Source organism: Vulpes vulpes, chromosome 2 (assembly GCF_048418805.1).
Source record: "Vulpes vulpes isolate BD-2025 chromosome 2, VulVul3, whole genome shotgun sequence".
NCBI classification, from domain to species: Eukaryota; Metazoa; Chordata; class Mammalia; order Carnivora; family Canidae; genus Vulpes; species Vulpes vulpes.
Window position 1 is genome coordinate 139,329,528 of NC_132781.1, and position 19,189 is coordinate 139,348,716.

The following is a 19,189-nucleotide window of genomic DNA, read 5'->3' on the forward strand; positions in this document are numbered from 1 at the left end:
GAATGCCCTTGGTGCCTTGCCCTTGGGGATTTTTTTTTAGATCCATGCAGACATCCTACCCTAGAAGTTTGTGGCTGATTCAAGGCATAAACAGCACTATTCACACAATAAGGCTTTCCAGGCAAACATGCCTGGAAACATGAAGTTAGTTCCGGAGTAGGCCTTGCACAAGAAGTTTCGTTTGGTGGGGATCCCAGGAAGCACTGGCAGGAAAATGGAGAAGTGAGGCAGGGAAGGGAAGGAGCCAATAGGGGGTGCGTTATTGAGCCACCGGTTACCACCCTGGGCTATTGGAGCGCCATGCTGCGGAGGACTTCTGGGGCGTGGTGTAGACTCTGTCCCAGATTTGTCCCACTGTAAGGATAGAGGTGCTGGGGGGTATTTATCCACTGAGTCGTGTGTGTCATCAGCTAAGGGCTGTTGCCAGGGGCATTGACTCCCCAGTACTCCTAGGCTGCTCTGCGCCTGCATCAAGTGAGCTCCTGGAGGAGGAGAAAGCCCCCACCTCATCTGTGGAAGGGATGCGGCCAGGCGCTTATGGTATCTGCAATGAGGCATCAGTCCTGCTTGGGCCTGCTGGGTTAGGGTAAAACAGTGCTCTGAGCCACCAGACCACAAGTGAAGACTTTATTTTTCAAGCACTTTACATGAGTGTCACCACCACCACCTCTGAGCAAATATATAAAAAGCATAACCTATGGTACAATAATTCCAATTTCTCAACTAATGCACTGTACAGACATTTCTGGGGCCGTGGCATCCACAACTCCCGCCCCGCCAGCCCCAGCACCACGGATGCGGTTCAGGCACAGCAGCTGCACTTGTCCGAGCCTCCTTTGCAGATGCAGCCCTGGGCACACTTGGCACAGCCCGGGGGGCAGCAAGGACAGCAGCCTGAAAGGGCCAGGAGATGGACAGGTCAGTTTGGGTTCAATGCTCCCATCTTAGTATGTCCTCTCCCACCACCTAGAGAAAGTAGGGGGGGCACCGCAGGCTTCAATCCACATTAGAAACCCCGGGGCAGGAAGCTGTGGGATGTTAGAGCCAGAAGGGATCTCTGGGAAGTCATCAAGAGTTTATCAGATGCCCAGAGAGGGGAGGGCCTTACTCAAGGTCATTGGTCAGCAGCAGATCTGACACTAAAATCCAGAGCTCATGACGCTAGATCAGGGCTCTGTCCCTTTCAGCACCGGGCACCACAGGACCTCCCCACAGCCCTCTTCCTCCAAGAACACCTGCAACCCCCTGTGGATCCCCTCACCCCCCAGGGGGGCAGCAACCCTTAGGAGCTTTGCCCAGGCCTCTGCTCAGCTGTCATTTCAGATCCCTCCCAAATGGGTCAAAGGATTCCAGAACCTACTTAATCCCACCATGGCTGGAGGGTAGAGAAAGGAGGGAACAGATTTTTCTAGCTTCTGGCCCCGGGTAGCATAACTCACTTTTTCGACATGTTTTACAGTTGCAGGTTGTACATTTGCAATTGTCTCCACAGATACAGATTCCTCCTGGAAGAGAGGACAGATCCATAAGTGTGAGGACTGAAGTAAGTCAGGGACATGAGATGTGCTGCAGACCGTCACGGTGGCAGGGTTTCTGAGCTCTCCTTGGGGAGTGGCTGAACAAAAGGATGAAGATGCTGCTGAAAATCACGCCAAGGGCAAAGGTTTTTTTGATGGTTCCCAGGCCCCGGATGGAAACTGGGGTGGTGGCATGCGGCCCTCAGCCGGGATACTTGCTAAAATACAGATTTGTGGGACCAACCCTTGATATATTCTGATTCGTAGGTCTGGGTGGAGAAAGGGAATCATATTTTTAAAAGCAACCCAGAGAAGGATGCCTGGGTGGCTCGGTGGTTGAGCATCTGCTTTTGGCTCAGGTCATGATCCTGGGGTCATGGGATCAAGTGCCGCATAGGTCTCCCCACGGGGAGCCTGCTTCTCCCTCTGCCTATATATCTCTGTCTCTCTCTGTGTGTCTGTCATGAATAAATAAATAAATAAATAAAATCTTAAAAAAAACAAGCAACCCAGATGATTCTGATGTACAATCAGGTTTGAGAACCAGTAAACTAGGCCAAGTCTAGCAAGCTCAAGGTCCCCCAGAGACCGTTGAAGCCTTGAATACCCTCTTCACCTTTTCAGGGCGTCAGGCAAAATGGAAACCCTGAATGGGCAGGAGAAAGAACCAGGGACATAAACATCCTCAAAGTGAGAGGTGCAGCCACGAGCTTACTTTCATATAAAAGCCATCCACACTTAAAAAAAATCCCACCTATCATTTTAAGTGTCAAAATGCTGGAAGATTCTGTCTCTTTGGCAAGTTTTAGGTACAGACATGTCCTGTTAAGGACCAGAGAGACTTGTGAGAATTCTTGATACCATTTCCAAAGGCCAGAAAAGCCCAAGATGGCTCCAAACTCTGACCTCTCTCCTCCTGCACTAGGTGCTTCTGTGGAATTAAGGGGCTTCAGAGATTCTAATAAATCCCCTGACCTCTGCGATTATGATTTTAGCACTTTTATAACAGCCCTGGGAGGTGGGCAGCTGGGAAGGCATGACCCTAGTTTTCAGATGAGGATACTGAGGCTCAGAAATATGAAGAGTCAGGGACGCCTGGGTGGCTCAGAGTTTGGACGCCTGCTTTCAGCTCAGGTCGTGATCCCAGGATCCAGGATCAAGTCCTGCATTGGGCTCCCTGCAGGGAGCCTGCTTCTCCCTCTGCCTATGTCTCTGCCTCTATCTGTGTGTCTCTCATGAATAAATAAATAAACCTTAAAAAAAAAAAAGAAATATGAAGTGTCAAAGTCAATGGCAGCAGTGGACCAAAATCAGATAGGTTCCGGGCCACAGCTCTTTTTCGACTCTGATGGCTGCCCCTAGGGTCTGACCCTAAGTGCTCCCTCAGCCAGGGTCTCAGTTCTATAGCAAAGCAGGCTGCTAGGCAACAGAATGGGAGATGCCACAGAGGTCACCAGTCCAAGACCAACCATTGGCAGCTCCTAATTGGAGGAAGAGAAATATTCATCAGAGCCCTATGGGCTCCACAAATGAAGCCGCTACAAGGTTCCAGGACCCTAGAGTGGGCATGCTTACTCACCAGACATGCAGGTGCATTCCCCGGGGTCCATGGTCCAGGTGTCCAAGAAGCTCCAGTGCTGTCACAGCTGGGGAAGACAAGCTGAGTGAGCAGCTGCTGGAGGCTCCCTTTTTATAGCTGTGTAGGTGTGCACTTGGGCGCACCCCACCTGTCCCTGGGGCCAGACGCCCTGCACACGGCCCAACCAGACGCTGCAGGCTGGGGATTGGACAGTGTGGGCAGAAGGAGGGTGTTCAGATGGCTCTCACAAGGGCTGCAGGTGGCCGCACCCACCCATCTACCCACGTGCCAAGGTGTCAAGGAGCCAGGCTCTGGCTCCAGTGGCTCTTGTAGTATTCGGGTTGACAGCTATAGCCATCTGGTCTGCAAGTCCTATGCAATCTGCCATTTCTGCTTCCTTCTTCATAGGGCCTGGCTCAGGGCCTCTTTCAGCCTCTCCAGGTCATACAAGCCCTTATCGTGAGCCGAAGGGGGCCTCTATCTGGAGCCTTGGGCTTTAGAAAGCCCCACTTGGGCCTTCTTTTGGCATGTCCCTCCAACTCCCTGGGTGAGAAGGCCAAAAGTCACGGGCATGTGCCCAACCGGAGTGTGCAGCCTGTCCTTCTAGACCACACATGTAATGCTCTGGATTCTAGAATTTTCTCTCATCCCAAGCTAGCCTGCTTCCAAGGGTTTGCTCACACCTCCGTCCCAGGCTCCAAAGGGCAGATGTACAGCCAATGTGTGCTCCTCCAGGCCTGAAGTGTGGCTGGAGGTAGCTACAGGCTGGGGGTCATGAACAGAGTTTGGATGTGTGGGCTAGGTGCCCACAGGCGTGCGTGAGGCTTCTCATTGTGAAGGAAGGAGGTAGAGATGGAAAACGACTGGAGGTGGGTCCAAGATTGGGGGTTGGGCCCTGGGGCAGCTCTCCAGGCAACTTCCAGTGTGTTGAGAATTAAACACTTGAACCTGGCCCTTCAGGTTGCTAAGAAGCTCTCTTTGTCAGGGTAGGAGGATAGAATATATATTATTATTTGTTAATCTGATATATAACTTCTAGATATTTTAGCCAGTGACATGTAACTTCCATTTGTCCCCTTGCTCTGCCCCCCTACACATTAGGAGGGGGCCTGGAGCCAGCCTTCTGTGGTCTTGCCTGCTCCTCTTCCTTCTCCACACTGCCCTAGAGATAGAGCCCCCAGATAGCATTAGCCATGTTGCCTCAAATCTTCAGTGGCTCGTCTGCTGAAGGAAGCCCAGACATCTTGGTCTTGCATTCCAAGCTCAGATTACCTTTCCAAGATCACTTCCCTCTCCTCCTTCTCCTTGCTCCACCAGAACTTAAGGACTCTAGGCTCCATCTATTCGCCTTGAACTTTTCCACATCCAGGCCTTTGCTCCTGCCAGATGCTCATCTTTTCCCTGCCACCTTGAGTCCAAATAAATCATTTACTGAAGTATGAATCAAATGCCACTTCTTGAGTGGGTGAAGCAAGAGGGGCTTTGGGGGAGAATGAAGCCCCCTGATCTCCATTATAAGAGATGTGGAGATCACATCTGTGATGCGGGCAGCTGATCGAGCTTCAGTTTTATGTAAAATGCCCTCCTGATGATGCAGCTGCAAGCTGCCCCCTGAAAGCTGTCATCATCACCCCCTCTCCATGTAGAAATTCTGGAGCTGCCTCTGCTCATCCCAGGAAGCTGTCTCTAATCTCCCCCTTTCTCACCTGGAAGAAATCTTTCCTTCTGTGATCCCTCAGTGACCTGTTCGTATATTTCTCCTGACATTTATTACTTTTTACTCCAATGTGTGAGTGGGTTCATGGCTCATTGGCACCCCAATCTTGGAGCTCTCAGAGGCAAGACCTGTGTCTGAAGCATCTCGATACTAAACCAGGTTTAGATGGTTTTGATGAGTGAATAAATGAGTCGGAGGATTGATAATTAATAAATGAGTCAGTCGGATGTCTGATGATTTAAGACACGAGTGAACATGTGAGCAGGCCCGGGAGTGAACAGATGAACGAGTGAGTGAATGACAAGTGGACAAATAAATGCACGAGGCTCCTGCTTGTGAGTACTGAGGGCCTCTACTGAAAAATACCGTCACCATTCATATAGGTAAGAAAGATAGGGCATGGCCAGAACCAATGGAGACAGTTCCTCCCATTAATAAGTTGGGGTCTCCATCACTCATCCAGAAGGTCTGCTGGAACCATGGATTTGAGCTGAGCAGTTCTAGGGAGGAGCAGGGGATTCAGCCCCATAGGCGGCAGCAGGGCACGGTAGGGGTGATACTGTGGTGATCCAGAAATGGTCCCTCATGCAAGGAGTTTGGCCTTCTAAGGGATCCAGGCACAGTGCATTCGGTCACTTTCTTGTAAGGGCCAGCACTGTGCTGGGCACTGGGGAGATGAGAGCTTATAGTTGAGAAGGACAGGAAGACATCTCAGCCCAGGATACCCCCGCCTGGGCAGCGCTGCTCTCAGAGTTCAGAAGCTGGTTTCATCTTTCTGGGCCCGCATTCCCAGCCCAGTCCCAGCCCATCTCTTGGCAGGACCAGCTGCCCTCCACTTCCTGCGTGTGTGTCCTGCAGCACATATTGATGCCTTTGAAGGTCTAGCCCAACCTGCGAGCCCAGAGCAAGGAAGGGATTTTCCTTCCCCCTCATCCAAACTATCTCTCTTCCCTCTTTCCTCTCGGAGCCAGGAGTGGCTTCTTCCTTAGATGATTGACACTGTGATATTGCTTAAGGCCGCAGCTGAATGAATCCCGTAGCATGAAGATATTTCCTAGGTTCTGGGTTGTGCAGATGGAAACGGCCCCATGTAGCACTGGGCAGTTGAGTCTGTGTTGAACTGTGCCCCAGGCTGTCCTGTCCCTGTTACACAGTCCTTCTCCCCTAGAGAGAAGCACCTGGGAAAACATTCACAGGCTCCTTTTGCCCTTTTGCCTGTCTTCTGGGTCTCTTTGCGTGGAGCACAAGAACAAAAATACACACACCACCCGAGGACATGCAATGGCTGTAGGCACAGCTTAAATCTGCACTTAGAAAATTAACATTTCAAAGTATTAATCTTTAAAGAAGTGATCCTTAGCTTTCTTGGGGTGTTCAAGGAACCCTATGAAAATCTTATGAGGGATCCCTGGGTGGCGCAGCGGTTTGGCGCCTGCCTTTGGCCCAGGGCGCGATCCTAGAGACCCGGGATCGAATCCCACGTCGGGCTCCCGGTGCATGGAGCCTGCTTCTCCCTCTGCCTATGTCTCTGCCTTTCTCTCTCTCTCTCTCTGTGACTATCATAAATAAAAAAAAAAGAAAAAAAAAGAGAAAATCTTATGAAAGCTCTTGATCCTCTACCCAGAAAAAATGCACAAAAATACAATATTTTTTCCCACAAGGTCAGAGATTTTGTGGATCTTTTAAATTTCATTGGTAAACCACTCCCTAGCTAGCCCATGCCACAACCAAGGGATTCTGTGAGGAGAATTTCTCTGTAGAAAAGCAGTCCTAAAAAAAAAAAAAAAAAAAAAAAAAAAAGAAAAGAAAAGCAGTCCTGCCTGTGGCAAACTCTTCTCTTACCACATAGAAGTTGTAGCTCCTTTGAGCAAGAGTCCTAATTATCTCCTTCTCCAGTTTTGGCCTCTACTTTGTGCATATGTCAAGTGTTTTTCTCAGAACAATGAAACAAGTTATTCCAAAGGAGCAGCCAATACTCCTGTCTTACAAAACACAAAATGACCAGGTCTCTATATTCTCCTCTTCCCATAAAGGCAAAAACTAAATACATGTTTCTGAGCCCAGAATTTTTGGCCAAAAGTTTCTGAGACTCATGGCTCAGGAATGGAGGTTTAGCCAGGTGTTGATGTCAGAAAAAAGCCCTGCACCATGACTCCGTGTCCTGGTCTAAGTTTTGCTCTTGGGATCACCATCCTTTCCCACACAGGAACCCTCTGGATATATGTGCCTCCCCCTTCCTTCCCAGGAGCAGCCTGGAGCCATGGGTTTTATTATACTGGTTTGGATGCTGACCTTTGTCTCTCTAGACTACACACTTCTCAAGGATAAAGGCTGTGCTTATTCATCTCAGCATCCCCGTGGCCAAGCACACTGAGTGTTGCTGCACAGTGTGTGCTCAATAAATATTTACGGGCTGACGAAACAATGGCTCAGTTAACAGAGTGACATCTAGGCTGTCTTCTCTGGCTCTTGTTGAGGAGATTTAGAGGAATTTGTTGCTCAGCAAGAGCAGTCAAGACCTGGAGATCTGGAATCATGCTGCCGGGCTCTGCTCCTTCCTTGCTGCATGAGGTGGGGCAAGTTGCTTGACTGCTCTGAGCCTGCTATTCTTGTCCAGCTAACGAAAATGGTAACCCTATGGCACTGCCCCTGTGAGGGTTGAGCAGGAGAAGGCATATTAAGCACTTGTTAGCAGTAGTGTTGTTATAGTTTCTGGAGCCTGTTACAACTTGGCAAATAGGTTTAGCCACTCATCCCTTTGTATGTGTCAGGGTCATGGACTATTCTTCAGACTCTCTTGGGGTCTGAGGAGGGTGCATTCAAACTTTTCAAATATTGTGGGGCACCTGGGTGTCTCAGTCAGTTAAGTATCCGACTCCTGGTTTTGGCTCAGGTCATGATCTCAGAGTGGTGAGATCGAGCTCACGCTATGCACTCTTTGGGGAGTCTGCTTGAGGAGTCTCTACTTTTCTCTCTCTGCCCCTTCCTATCCTGTTCTCTCTCAAATAAATAAATAAATAAATAAATAAATAAATAAATAAATCCTAAAAAATGCCTTTTCAAATTTTGTCACTAAAAGTCTCTGGATTTTAATTCCCTGCTTTTAAAGTCAGCCTAATTATTTTTGGGTTCTTCAGGGCCTGGGGACTGTGGGGCCCTGTCCTTTCTGACTTCCCTTGACAGTTTTCATCTATTTGGAGGTAGAGCTGAACTTCCACCTACAGAGTCCCCTTATTGGGGTATTTCTGGCCTTATCAGTAGGACTAGGGATGAGAGGTAGGTGGATAATCTCTGAGTTGATAGGGACCCTATGGAGCACCAGCTTCAATCCTGGGTGGTCAGTACTGAAAGAATCCTGGGAAATTGTGGGCCAGCTTCTTCTGGTTCAAATGGGGAAACAGGGTCAACCCCCAGTCACTGAGCTTAGGTCAGGGACAGGAGGGGCCTGAACTTGACTCTTCAGTTTGTTACCATTACCCACACTTTAGGTCCAAGGCACTCCTCACAGAACTGGTCAGCCATTTGGAGCCTTGTGGCCTTATAAACTATTTATTAATTAACTTTATTATTAAAAAGTTCAAACCTACTTAAAAGTACAAAGAAGAGTGTTATAACCACCATCGTATCTACCACCCAGAATTAACTGATGTCAACATGGTCATATTTGCTTCACCTCTTTTATTTATAAGAAATAAAAAATTAACAGCCTCATGGCTTTAAACACTGCCTATGCCCTGGTGACTCCCATTTTACATGTCCAGCCCCAGCCTCTCTTTTGAACTCCAGCCCCATATTTCTGGCTGCTACTCAACATCTCCATGTGGATGTCAAGCAGCCTCTCAAACTTCATCCCCAACTGAGCGGCTGCTCCCCATTTTACCTCCAACCAGAGGTTGCCTCCCCTCTGCCTCCATCTCGCCTGCCTCCACAACTGTCAACCAGTTTGGGCCACGGTCATCCTCTGGGAAGATTCAGTTATTTCCCATCTGGCCCCCTTACATCTTCCTTTCCCCTGCCCTAGACCCTTGTACTATGTTTTCTCTATTATAAAAATACTGCAAGGAACGTCTGCATTCATGTCATGTATGTACATATACAAAACCTCATCCCTGGAAGGAGGATGGCTAGATGATAGGGAGGCAATCACTCTCCCAAGTTCCTATACTAATTTATACTCCTTCGAGCAATTTAAGAGTTCCCATTTCCCAACTTCCTGCTACAATACTTCCTGTATTCAGACTTTGAAATGTTTGCCCATCTGATAAGTGTGAAGAAGTGTAATGGTACCTCATTAAGCTGTAATGGGCATGTCCCTGCCTCCCAGCTTCATCGGCCATTAACCTCCAGACAGTGAGCCATGGTCTCAGTCTCCTTGTCCTTACACTGATCATGTGCTTCTCGGCAGTCTTTCACACTCTAGCATGGGAGAGCATAGTGAACATTATGGGCAGCAGTCTTTTGCACATGGTTCCCATTCTGACTTTCTATCTCCCTTATGTCTGTGAACTCCAGCTATAAAATGGGGGCCACTGAGTCTGCTTATGGAGCAGGCATTTAACATACATGTGCTTGAGGAATGGTAGATATTATTAAGATTTTATGTTTGTGGGGGCATGCTATGTTTATAGACAGCTTTATATAGAGCCAGAGATACCTGAAGTTTGGCCTTAATGCTTTGGTAAAGCATGTCACTTCTCCAAACATCAGCTTGTCATCTTTAGAAGGGAGATGATAGGGACATCTGGGTGGTTCAGTGGTTGAGCATCTGCCTTCAGCTCAGGGTGTGATCCAGGAACCTGGAATTGAGTACCCCATCAGGCTCCCAGCATGGAGCCTGCTTTTCCCTCTGCCTGAGTCTCTGCCTCTCTCTCTCTGTATTTCTCATAGATAAATAAACAAAACCTTTAAAAAGTTTTCTTTTTAATAGAAGGGAGATGATAATAAATGGAAGGAGCAGGACGAAAGATGCTGTTAGAAAGCTCAAAAGAGCAGTAGGAAGCCATGAAGAATATAAAGGACAAATATTTTTGTCACAAATCTCTTCCGTGGTCCTGCCTGGAAAAGCATGGTGCAGAGGGGTGACAGAGCCCCAATCCCTGGTGGGTTGGGGTTTGGGGTGGGAGGCTGGTTAAGAAGAGCAGGGGTAGCACTCCCCTTCCCCATGCACTATTACTCCTCCCCTGCTGGGCTAACGAGATGCTTCCCTCTCTGTGATCCAAGTCCTAAAGACCTTATCATCAGGAAGAGATTCTGTAGATTTTGATAAACTATAAGATTCCTCACATTTCCTTTATTTTTTTAACATTTCCTATAAATGTACATTTCTAGACATTTGTTCCAACAGCTAAGGTAACAGTGGGTATCTGTATGTGTGTGTAAGAGAGAAAGACAGACGGACAGAGAGACCGAGAAAGCTGCACATGCCAGGAGTCTGGAGCTGCTGTGTCTCAGGGTAGTTCCAAGAAAGCCTCTTCCCGCCGATCTGAAAATACACACCCACGCAGAATTCTGTTTTCCTGGCCCCCACTTCCATTCAAGGAGTCCTGGTAAAGAACCCCCCAACCAGTGCGTCACCAGCCTCAGAGGACATGGGTCCCAGCTCTGTGGATTGTGAAAATCAGGCCAAGGCTAATTAGGCGCCACCTTACTCGATGCCCAATCACCTGTGCGCTCGACAGACTTCACAGACTCTCCAGAGCTTGCGGCTGCCGGTTAATTACACAGGACTCCAGCTCCAGGGCTGTAATTCAGCACCCACTGGGCAAGTGAAACCCTTTGCACACGGCCCTAGAGGAAAGATGAGTAAGGCCAAAGCCAACAATTACCCACACTCATTGCCCCCAGCAGCGAAGTGGCTGCCCCAGGTTGGCTGGCAGCCCAGATTAGGGCTTTGGCAATGGAGCAAGAGGCTCACATCTGTCCATCCATCCATCCATCCATCCTTCCTTCCTTCCTTCCCACTTCCCTCTCTCCCTCCCTTTCTTACTTCCATCAAACATACTGTGCACCAGGCTTCAGGTTAGCCCTCTGGATCGGGTAAGTGAGCCAGACACAGGACCTGGTCGTCAGGAGTTTGCTTTCCAGCAGGAGCCATAGGATGTCAATAGCTACGAGAAAGAGAAAGGGAGCGGGACGTAGGGCACACACATGCAGAGTAGCGCTGGAATGACCCTGAGAGTGAGTAGCTCCTTAGATGCTGTGCATTAGCTGCCTCTTTGACTTACTCTGGCCTCAGCCCTTCATTTCTCCCAATCTGGGTAAGCTCTGAGTTCCTCATGGAATGTGGTGCTTTTCACACTGTGCAAGTTCACAGCCCCGGGGCTTCATGGAGGCATATTGCAGGGGCTGCTGCAGCAGGGATGCTAGGTCTCAACGCTCCTCTCTTCTCCTATTTAAATGGGGGCAGAGGCGCCTGGGTGGCTCAGTTGGTTAAGCATCTGCCTTCTGCTCGGTTCATGATCTCTGGGTCCTGAGATCAAGCCCCGCATCTGGCTTCCTGCTTGGTGGTGAGCCTGCTTCTCCCTCTCCTGCTTCTCCTGCTTGTGCTCTGTCTCTCTCTTAAAGAAATAAATAGGGCAGCTGCTCTTTTTAAAATCCATTTTGTCTTGTACATCACAACCACCTCCTCTCACATAATAATTTTATCTGGGGTAGGGGTGGTGCTGCAGCTAGAACCAGTAGGAAAACCACCGAATACCAGTCTCACCATCAAGGTTAGTGGACTTGCCCAAGGGAACAGTGGGTTCTTGTAGATCTGCACCTGGAGTCTCAGTGGGAACACTGGCCCAAGATCTTTCCTTGTTTTCCTTCTTTTTAAAATTATTATTTATATTCTGAATGATTTAAAAAACAGATCAGAATAGAAAATCAAATATGGAAACTTCTGGCATTATCAAATATTAAGTTCTATTCATTTCAACAATTTAGAGGAACAAAACAAAGAGAGTGGAAACCTCCCACATAAACTTCCCATATCTCATTCCGTCCACCACCACCACACCCGGGAACTAATTTCTCGAAGTATTGACCATGCCCACGCATGTTTTTCTACTTTTACTGCATACATACATACCCATAAAAATTACATGGTCTTGTTTTACAAGTTTGTAAACCTCATATAAAATGGCATCATTCTCTATGTAGACTTTTACAACTTTTTTTTGCTATTTTTTTGCCCAGCATTTTGAAATTTATGATTTTAACTGCTTTCTAGCATTCTCTTTATTATAAGACTATTTCACAGTTCTTTCCTTTTCCCTGTTGACGAGCATTTAGATGTTTCCACTTCTCTCTCATCACCAACATTGCTGCAATGGATCGCCACATATACATGGTTCCTTGTGTGACACGTGCTAGAGTTTCTCTGGAGGTAAACCCAGGAGCAGACTTGTTGCATGGAAGGTCATGTGCTTATTCAGCTTTCCTAGATATTCCCAAATTGCTCACCAAAAGCTTACACTCCCGTGACCAATGGTCTCCCTCGAGGGTCCTTGTCCACGTCCTTGTTAACACTTGATGTTGTCAGGCTTAATTTTCATCAGCCTGACAGATACAAAATGGCATTTTCTTGGTTACTGATTTATACTTCCCTAATTACTACTGAGGCTGAACATACTGTCAAAACGTTTTTGGCTATTTGCGACCCAGTATTCTTGCTAACACACTGCGTTCCATGATAGCTCGGTGGAGCATGGCACTAATTTATCCGACTTTGGAAACAGTTTATATCACTTTCTTGGCCATGTGGCTTATCTCTCTCTCTGTTTTTCTGGTTACTGGTTTTCTGTTTTTTTAAAAATCTTTTTAAAATATTTTATTTATTTATTTATTTATTTATTTATTTATTTATTTATGAGAGAGAGAGACAGAAAGAGAGAGAGCATGGCGGGGAGGGAGATGCCAGAGAGAGAGGGAGAAGCAGACTCCCCAGGACCCCGGGATCATTACCTGAGCCCAAGGCAGATGCTGAACCGACAGAGCCATCCAGGTGCCCCTCCGTTATTGGTCTTTTTTTTTTTTTTTTTTTCCGTTATTGGTCTTAATAATTTCCCCGTTCAGAGGGCTCAAAGTGACCTTGGGGGATGAAGACGAACATCCTGGTATGTCTCCAGGAAGACCACTCAGGGGCGGGTGGCGAGTGGAGGGGCAGCCTGGAGTGAATCCTCAGACTTTGTTCTCTGCAAGCAGTCACTCAGCCCCCTGGGAAATGGTCAAGTCAGCAAAGCTGACTTCTGTGCCTTATTCTGTTTAGAAACCCTTCCTTCCAGCTGTAATGTATTTATGGGAAGAGGTTCTGGATTTGTTCTGTTATGCCTCTCAGGAATACCTGAAGAAAGAGAGGAGCAGTAGAACTGGAATTAGCATAATCCTAGATCACCAGGCTAGGCTATAAGGGCCATAATGGGGTCTAAACTCTCTCTCAATCCCAAACATGTTTATAGACAGAGAGCCTGAGGCTCGGGGCGGAGGGGGGGGGTGGCAGGGAGAAGTGCCACCCTCAGTGCCAATCAGCTGGCGGAGGTGATGCATTGAGGAATAAAACCTCCCCGGGCTTTGGAAACCTCTTATGCTGACTATGAAGTGTGGCCATTCCCAGAACCACCTGCTCTGATGAAGCAACCACGTAGGGCCCCACATGGTGCCGCATGCTTCACCCAGGGGTACAAAGAAGGTTTTAAGGTGTAATTGGGGAGCCAAGATGCCCAGAGGAAAGACCATTGGCGGGCATCACAGAACCATGAGCTCGGGCGGTGCGCACACCCCTCCCTTCCCTGTCTCCTCTCACTCTGTGTTCCTTCCCCTTCATGTCCTTTCTCCTCCTCCTCTTCTCTCATTCCCCTCTGCCTTCATGCAACTCACTTTTTTCTCTTGTATCTTCTTCTTTCTCCTAGGGCAAGAAGACCGGCCCTGGACTCAGGGCCACTGAATCCTCTAAATTCACTCACTGTTGTCATCCACTCACAAGTTCACTTCTCTGCCAGGGGCCTTATTTTCTCTGAAACGCTGAGGAGGTGTCCCTAGCTAGATCACTGCTCAGTTCTGTTCTGGGTGCTGGTAAAGAGACGGCTGTTTGGAAGATGCCCGACCCTGTGATTTCTGGAGGGGCACCCTCTCAGCTAAAGTCCCAGAAAAGCAGTTTATATTTGAAGCATTGGGATCAAAGCTACTTTTTTGAGAAACTTCACTAATTGTTAATTGTCTGCAGGCACTTTTTGGCCATGCTTCTCCTCCAGAGATGTGAGGGGGAACACAGCAGCTCAGGACCTGCAGCCCCCACCGTGAGCTCTGCCGACAGTGGGCTCACCAGACCTCCAGGGCTTTGTCTAGTTCTACAGTCTTGGCGGAGGTGGGCGGTGTCTGTGGACTTCCGTTCAAACAGGTCTCAGGTAGAGGGACCAAGCTTGCAAACATACAGCCCCTTCCCACCTGTCAGCAGGGTTCTGCTAATAACTCGAGAGAATAGTGTACTAGTTACTCAATTTGTGGATTGCTCCAGTATAAATGCATGGGTCTCTGAAAATAATCAGATCATCCCCAATTAAAGTTATGGAGAAAAAAAACAAGAGTTTGGGGGTTGTACAGAAAGAGAATAGCCACCACAGTCAGTTTTCTGGATGGTAGAGGGCTCGATGGTAAAGCTGGTTGCTCCCCTCAGTGCCTGTGGGGTTATTGACCTACTGTCCTCATGCAGCTCAGGTCTGGGAAGCTCAGCGTGAGAATGAGGAGGGGCGGTCACAACAACCCGGCTGGGTATGAAAGCTGGGTGTGCAAGAATTCCTGGACCAGATACAGGTCTTTGTGAGCCTCAAATGGGCATTGATTTATGCTGCCACTACTTTGAGTCCATCCATCTCTCTCTCTCTCTCTTTCTCTCTCTCCCTCTGGCCTGGGGCAGGCCATTTGACCTCCGTTTCCCTTGCCAGTAAAATAAGGATAATAACACACCCTTCTCAGCCTGCCTCTTACAAATAATTGGCCAGGTTTTGCAGGGCACTTTGAAGAAAATTGCTGTGAAGATGTTCTGCTGGCCCTGGGATTTCCCTGGGTGCAAATATCAAACAGACAAGGATGGCCAATGTTCTGATTCTGGAGCTCCCAGCTGAACCATTCCCCCCCAATTCAGTTGGAAGAGAGGAAGACAGAGGAGGGGCTGTGATCACAGCCCGGGCCTGCCTGGAATATTAAAGACACAATCCTGCCTTTGATGCCTGCCTGCAACGCTTGTTAATTTTAATAGGAAGCGAGGAGAGGCGGGAAGTTTCTGCCTGGCACAAGAAAACAGGCTGAGGCCAAAGAGGATTAGTGTCAACTCAATTTGGATCTTGAGTGGCTTTGAAGTCCTTGGCCCAGTGCTAGACAGAGTTTAAGGACAACTCTGGATGTCAGCAGGGTGGGAGGCAGGGGGCTGGGGAAAGTGCAGACCTAACGACCCCTCCTCCGTTTCCAGCTCAGTCAGGAACAAACAGCTTCTGTCTCATTTTGGGAAACACCTTGGAGTTAACAGTCTCTCAAGCTGGTGAATTTCTGGGGAAGCTTCAAATAGGGGGCTCCAATTAAAGAGCCTAGGGACTAGCAGTTAACTCCGAAGAGCAAAGCAAGCTGATTATATGTAACAGGGAGTAGTTGGGCCGGTGGCAAACACAGCAACTTTAGTTGAATATTGAGATTTGGGAATCAGGTCAAATTTTGTTAGCTCTTTTATAGGAGATTTATAGGTGACATTTATTGCATCATATAGAAGAAGTTGAAAATCTGAATTATGTGTGAGAACTATTCCAATTTTTAAACATTGACCAAAGTTGTTTATTATTTTTAAATACTCTCCTCTCAAAAAATCACTCCTAGGCCAGAGCAGCCCATGGGGCCCCATTCTGTGACCTCTGTCTTGGAATTCTAAAGCTTTGGAGGTGCAAAATTTCTTAAAATTCACCTAGGCCTTTGGTTACTTTTTTTTTTTTAAAGAGACTTCAGACCAGTCCTTGGTTGAGGGCATCAGAACCACCCAGTGAGAGCCTCTAAAAAACACAATTTTGGGGGAGCTTGGAGTGGGAGTTGGGGAAGGTCTCATTTTTTTTAACTCCTCAGATGATTCTGATGTGCAGCTAGATCTGGGAAATTGTGACCTCATTAGTTCTTCTCAATAATTTTTTTAAAGATTTTATTTATTTATTCATGAGAGAGGCAGTGACATGAGGGAGAAGCAGGCTCCTTGCGAGAAGCCTGATGCAGCACTCAAGCCCAGGATCCCAGGATCACATCCTGAGCTGAAGACAGATGCTCAACCACTGAGCCACCCAGGGGTCCCCTTCTCAATGATTTTTAATCTTTTTTGAGTCATAAGCCCTTTTGAGAAGCTCAATACTATCTATCTACTATCAATACTATCTATAATGAAAAAAAGATGCTCATCCAGAAAAAGTTTTGCATACAGTGTCAAAGGGTCTGAATATTCTCCCATTCACAGTCAGCATGTGAAGTGCTCAATGCTGGAATCTCATCTATAAGAGTCATGAAATTGTACTCCTCTTGTGACAGGAAGCTCATTACCTTTAGCCTATTACCTTTTAGGGAGCATTATTAGTAGAGTTTTGTGGATTGTTTTGTTTGTTTTAGTTCTCATTTTTTGTTTTTGTGATGAGCAGAAATCTCCTGCCTCTTCCCACTTCTCCAACCCCTAGCCACTCTCAAGTCCCAACGTTTGTCTTCTGGCTTATCTCTCTTGTTTTTCAGGGATATGGAGGGGAGAGATGCTGCAGAAGGCCAGGAGAAACTAGGGGATGGCCAATGATGAAGAGCTATTCCCCTTGGGATCTGAGACCCTGGGAGTAGATTCTTGACTGCAAGGTGGCAATATCTATTCATGCCACCTCATCCTTTGCCCTCTTTGAAGACCTTCTCCATTCATCTAGTACAAAATGCCAAACCTGCTTGCTTACTAACCTGAATGAAAATCTACATCGGCCTCACCATCCCCACCCTGCAACTTTCCCTGTGGCCGACCCCCTCTGAGTGGCTGACTCCCAAGCCTGGAAGACACGATTCTACACGAGTCAGGTACAGCTTGGAGACCCCAGAACCACCAAGTAAACAATCACTTGGATCTGTTTAGTCCAGCACTCTTGCTCTGGCTGGGATCTGCTGGGCACTTGGGAAAGAGGCATGCCGTGCTCTACCATATTCAGGTCATTATTTATTCTTTTGGCATCAGCCAAACACTGGCCACACAGTTGTAAATGGGTCCCCATCCCAGCCTCCAATCTGTCCCTTAGGAATCTGAAGCATTCTTAAAAAAATTTTTTTTGTTTGAGAAAGAGAGAGAGCCCACATGTGTGCAGGAGGTAGGGAAGGCAGAGGGAGAGGGAGAGAGAGAATCTCAAGCAGACTCCCTGCTGAGTGCAGAGCTTGACATGGGGTTTGATCCCATGACCCTGAGATCATGATCTGAGCTGAAATTAAGAGTTGGATGCTTAAGTGACAGCCACCCGGGAACCCCTGAAGTTTTCTTGCTTTTTTAAATTTTTATTTATTTGTTCATGAGAGACACACAGAGAGAGGCAGAGACACAGGCAAAGGGAGAAGCAGGCTCCCTGTGGGGAGCCTGATGTGGGACTCCATCCCAGGACCCCGGGATCACTCCCTGAGCCAAAGGTGGATGCTCACCACTGAGCAACACAGGCTTCCCACCCCTGAAGCTTTCTTAAACCTGTTTTTATTATCGGTTCATCCTATGTCTTGGGGTAGAAGACTTCATAAGTCCTTTGCATAAAGTAGATTGAAGCGGGTGGCTTTTCTTTGCCTTAAATTCTTTTAAACCTCATGGGAGCTTCTCCTTTTCCTAATAGTTGAGATTGGGTGTCCATCGTCTCTGCCTCTCTGCATCCACTTTGGGACTTTATAGATTTAATTCAAGTTAAGTCTCTTTATCTGTGTCTAAAAGAGACATCATTTTGTACTCTGTCGTCTTGCTGTCTCTTTGATGGTTTAAATCATCAGTCCTTGCCTGACACATGTATTCAGGTTTGAATGCAAACACCCTGAAATGTTCTCACTCACCTTTTATCCCAGGGTTTCTGGAAAAGGGAGCCCATGTGCCTGCAAACATAAGCCTGAGTGAATGACACCAGAAATCCTGGAAAAACAACATCCTCTTATTAGCCCTGCAGGAAGGCAGGGATGATGGGCCACTTGTCATTGAGTGGACATCCAATGGGCCTGGCAAGGTCTCACTTATGCATTCATTCACACATTCATGCTGGAAATATTTACCAAGTTCCCAAGGGGTGCCAGGTTCTGGGCTATGTGTTGCAGACAGAGCAACCAAACACACCAGGCAAGTGCTTGCCCTCCAAGAGTTTGTATTTTAATAGGAGAGACAGAAGACTAGCAAGCAAACACATCCGTGAATAATTATGAGGTGTGATGTGGCATGGGAGGCAACTCTAGATATATTAAGGGCAACCCAATTCAGACAGAGGAAGTGACCCTTTCACTGCGAGTTGTGGGAGAAGGGTGTTTCAGGCAGACAGAAGAGTATATGCAAGGGTCCTGTGGCTGAAAAGAGTTTGGCTTTTACAAGACACCCAGAAAAGGCCAATACAGCTAGAGGAAGCAACTAAGGGGGAAGAGATCATTCAAGAGCTTTGATTCAAGTGCTGAGGATGGGGTTTAGCAGGTTTCATGAATGAGTGAAGGAAGCCAGGCCAGAGAGAAGAGAGCAGTGGGGTCTGTGTCAAACTGGTGCACACATGCCCTGTGTAAAGGAGGTAGCCACCATTTGGCTCCAGCTAGCCTTACATCTGTGGAGCTGGAATCGGTGGGTCCAGTGTTCCCAGACCTTTTGATCTTTCTTTTTTTTTTTTTAATTTTTTTTGACCTTTTGATCTTTCAAGAGAATCCTTGAATTTCAATTTTTCTACAAAATATTCTATTAAACAAACAAACACTGATATCATCACATGTTTTAGGGCCAAATGTGGCCTGCCTGGGTGCTGCCTCGTTATAAATCCTGCGCTGGGTAAATGCACGGTAGAGAATTAAAGAATCACAGAGCAGGGAGTGTCCCCTCACTCATTGCTAAGCTGAGGCCCAAGGTACCCCCAGCACCCAGCTCTTGCTCTACTGGGTAATTTCCTGAGAACAGGAGCCACCTTTCAGGCTGATTTCCTCTTTGGGCCCTAGGCAACAACTTAACCATGGGGCTTAGTTTCCGCACTTGCAAATAGGAAGAGTGAGGCCAAGTTTGGCGGCTGCCTGGGGCCACAGCGTGTGGGGGTAATTAGGGTTGTAAACACCTTTGAAGTGTCTAAGAGTAAGGACCCAGAAAAGTTCAGAAGGGGCCTTCCAACGGCTTGTTCCTTCAAGTGCCACCACTGTATC

The 19,189-nt window shown here is 47.6% G+C and overlaps 1 protein-coding gene across 4 annotated transcripts in view; it reads right to left on the reverse strand.

Moving 5' to 3' along the window:
* Window positions 1-618: 618 nt before the first annotated feature.
* LOC112929632 (metallothionein-4) overlaps window positions 619-19,189 on the reverse strand; it is a 34,577-nt gene continuing 16,006 nt past the window's right edge. For 3 of the 4 annotated variants that reach the window (XM_072750198.1, XM_026011781.2, XM_072750197.1), the window contains 3 exons: window positions 3,097-3,163; window positions 1,440-1,505; window positions 619-894 (listed from right to left, as the gene is read on the reverse strand). In XM_072750198.1, the coding sequence (XP_072606299.1) occupies window positions 803-894; window positions 1,440-1,505; window positions 3,097-3,127 (189 nt within the window). In that variant the 5' untranslated portion in view covers window positions 3,128-3,163 and the 3' untranslated portion in view covers window positions 619-802. Of the gene's footprint in view, window positions 895-1,439; window positions 1,506-3,096; window positions 3,164-10,476; window positions 10,601-10,799; window positions 10,921-19,189 lie in introns of all 4 variants that reach the window. The other variant, XM_026011780.2, reaches the window with a different exon arrangement.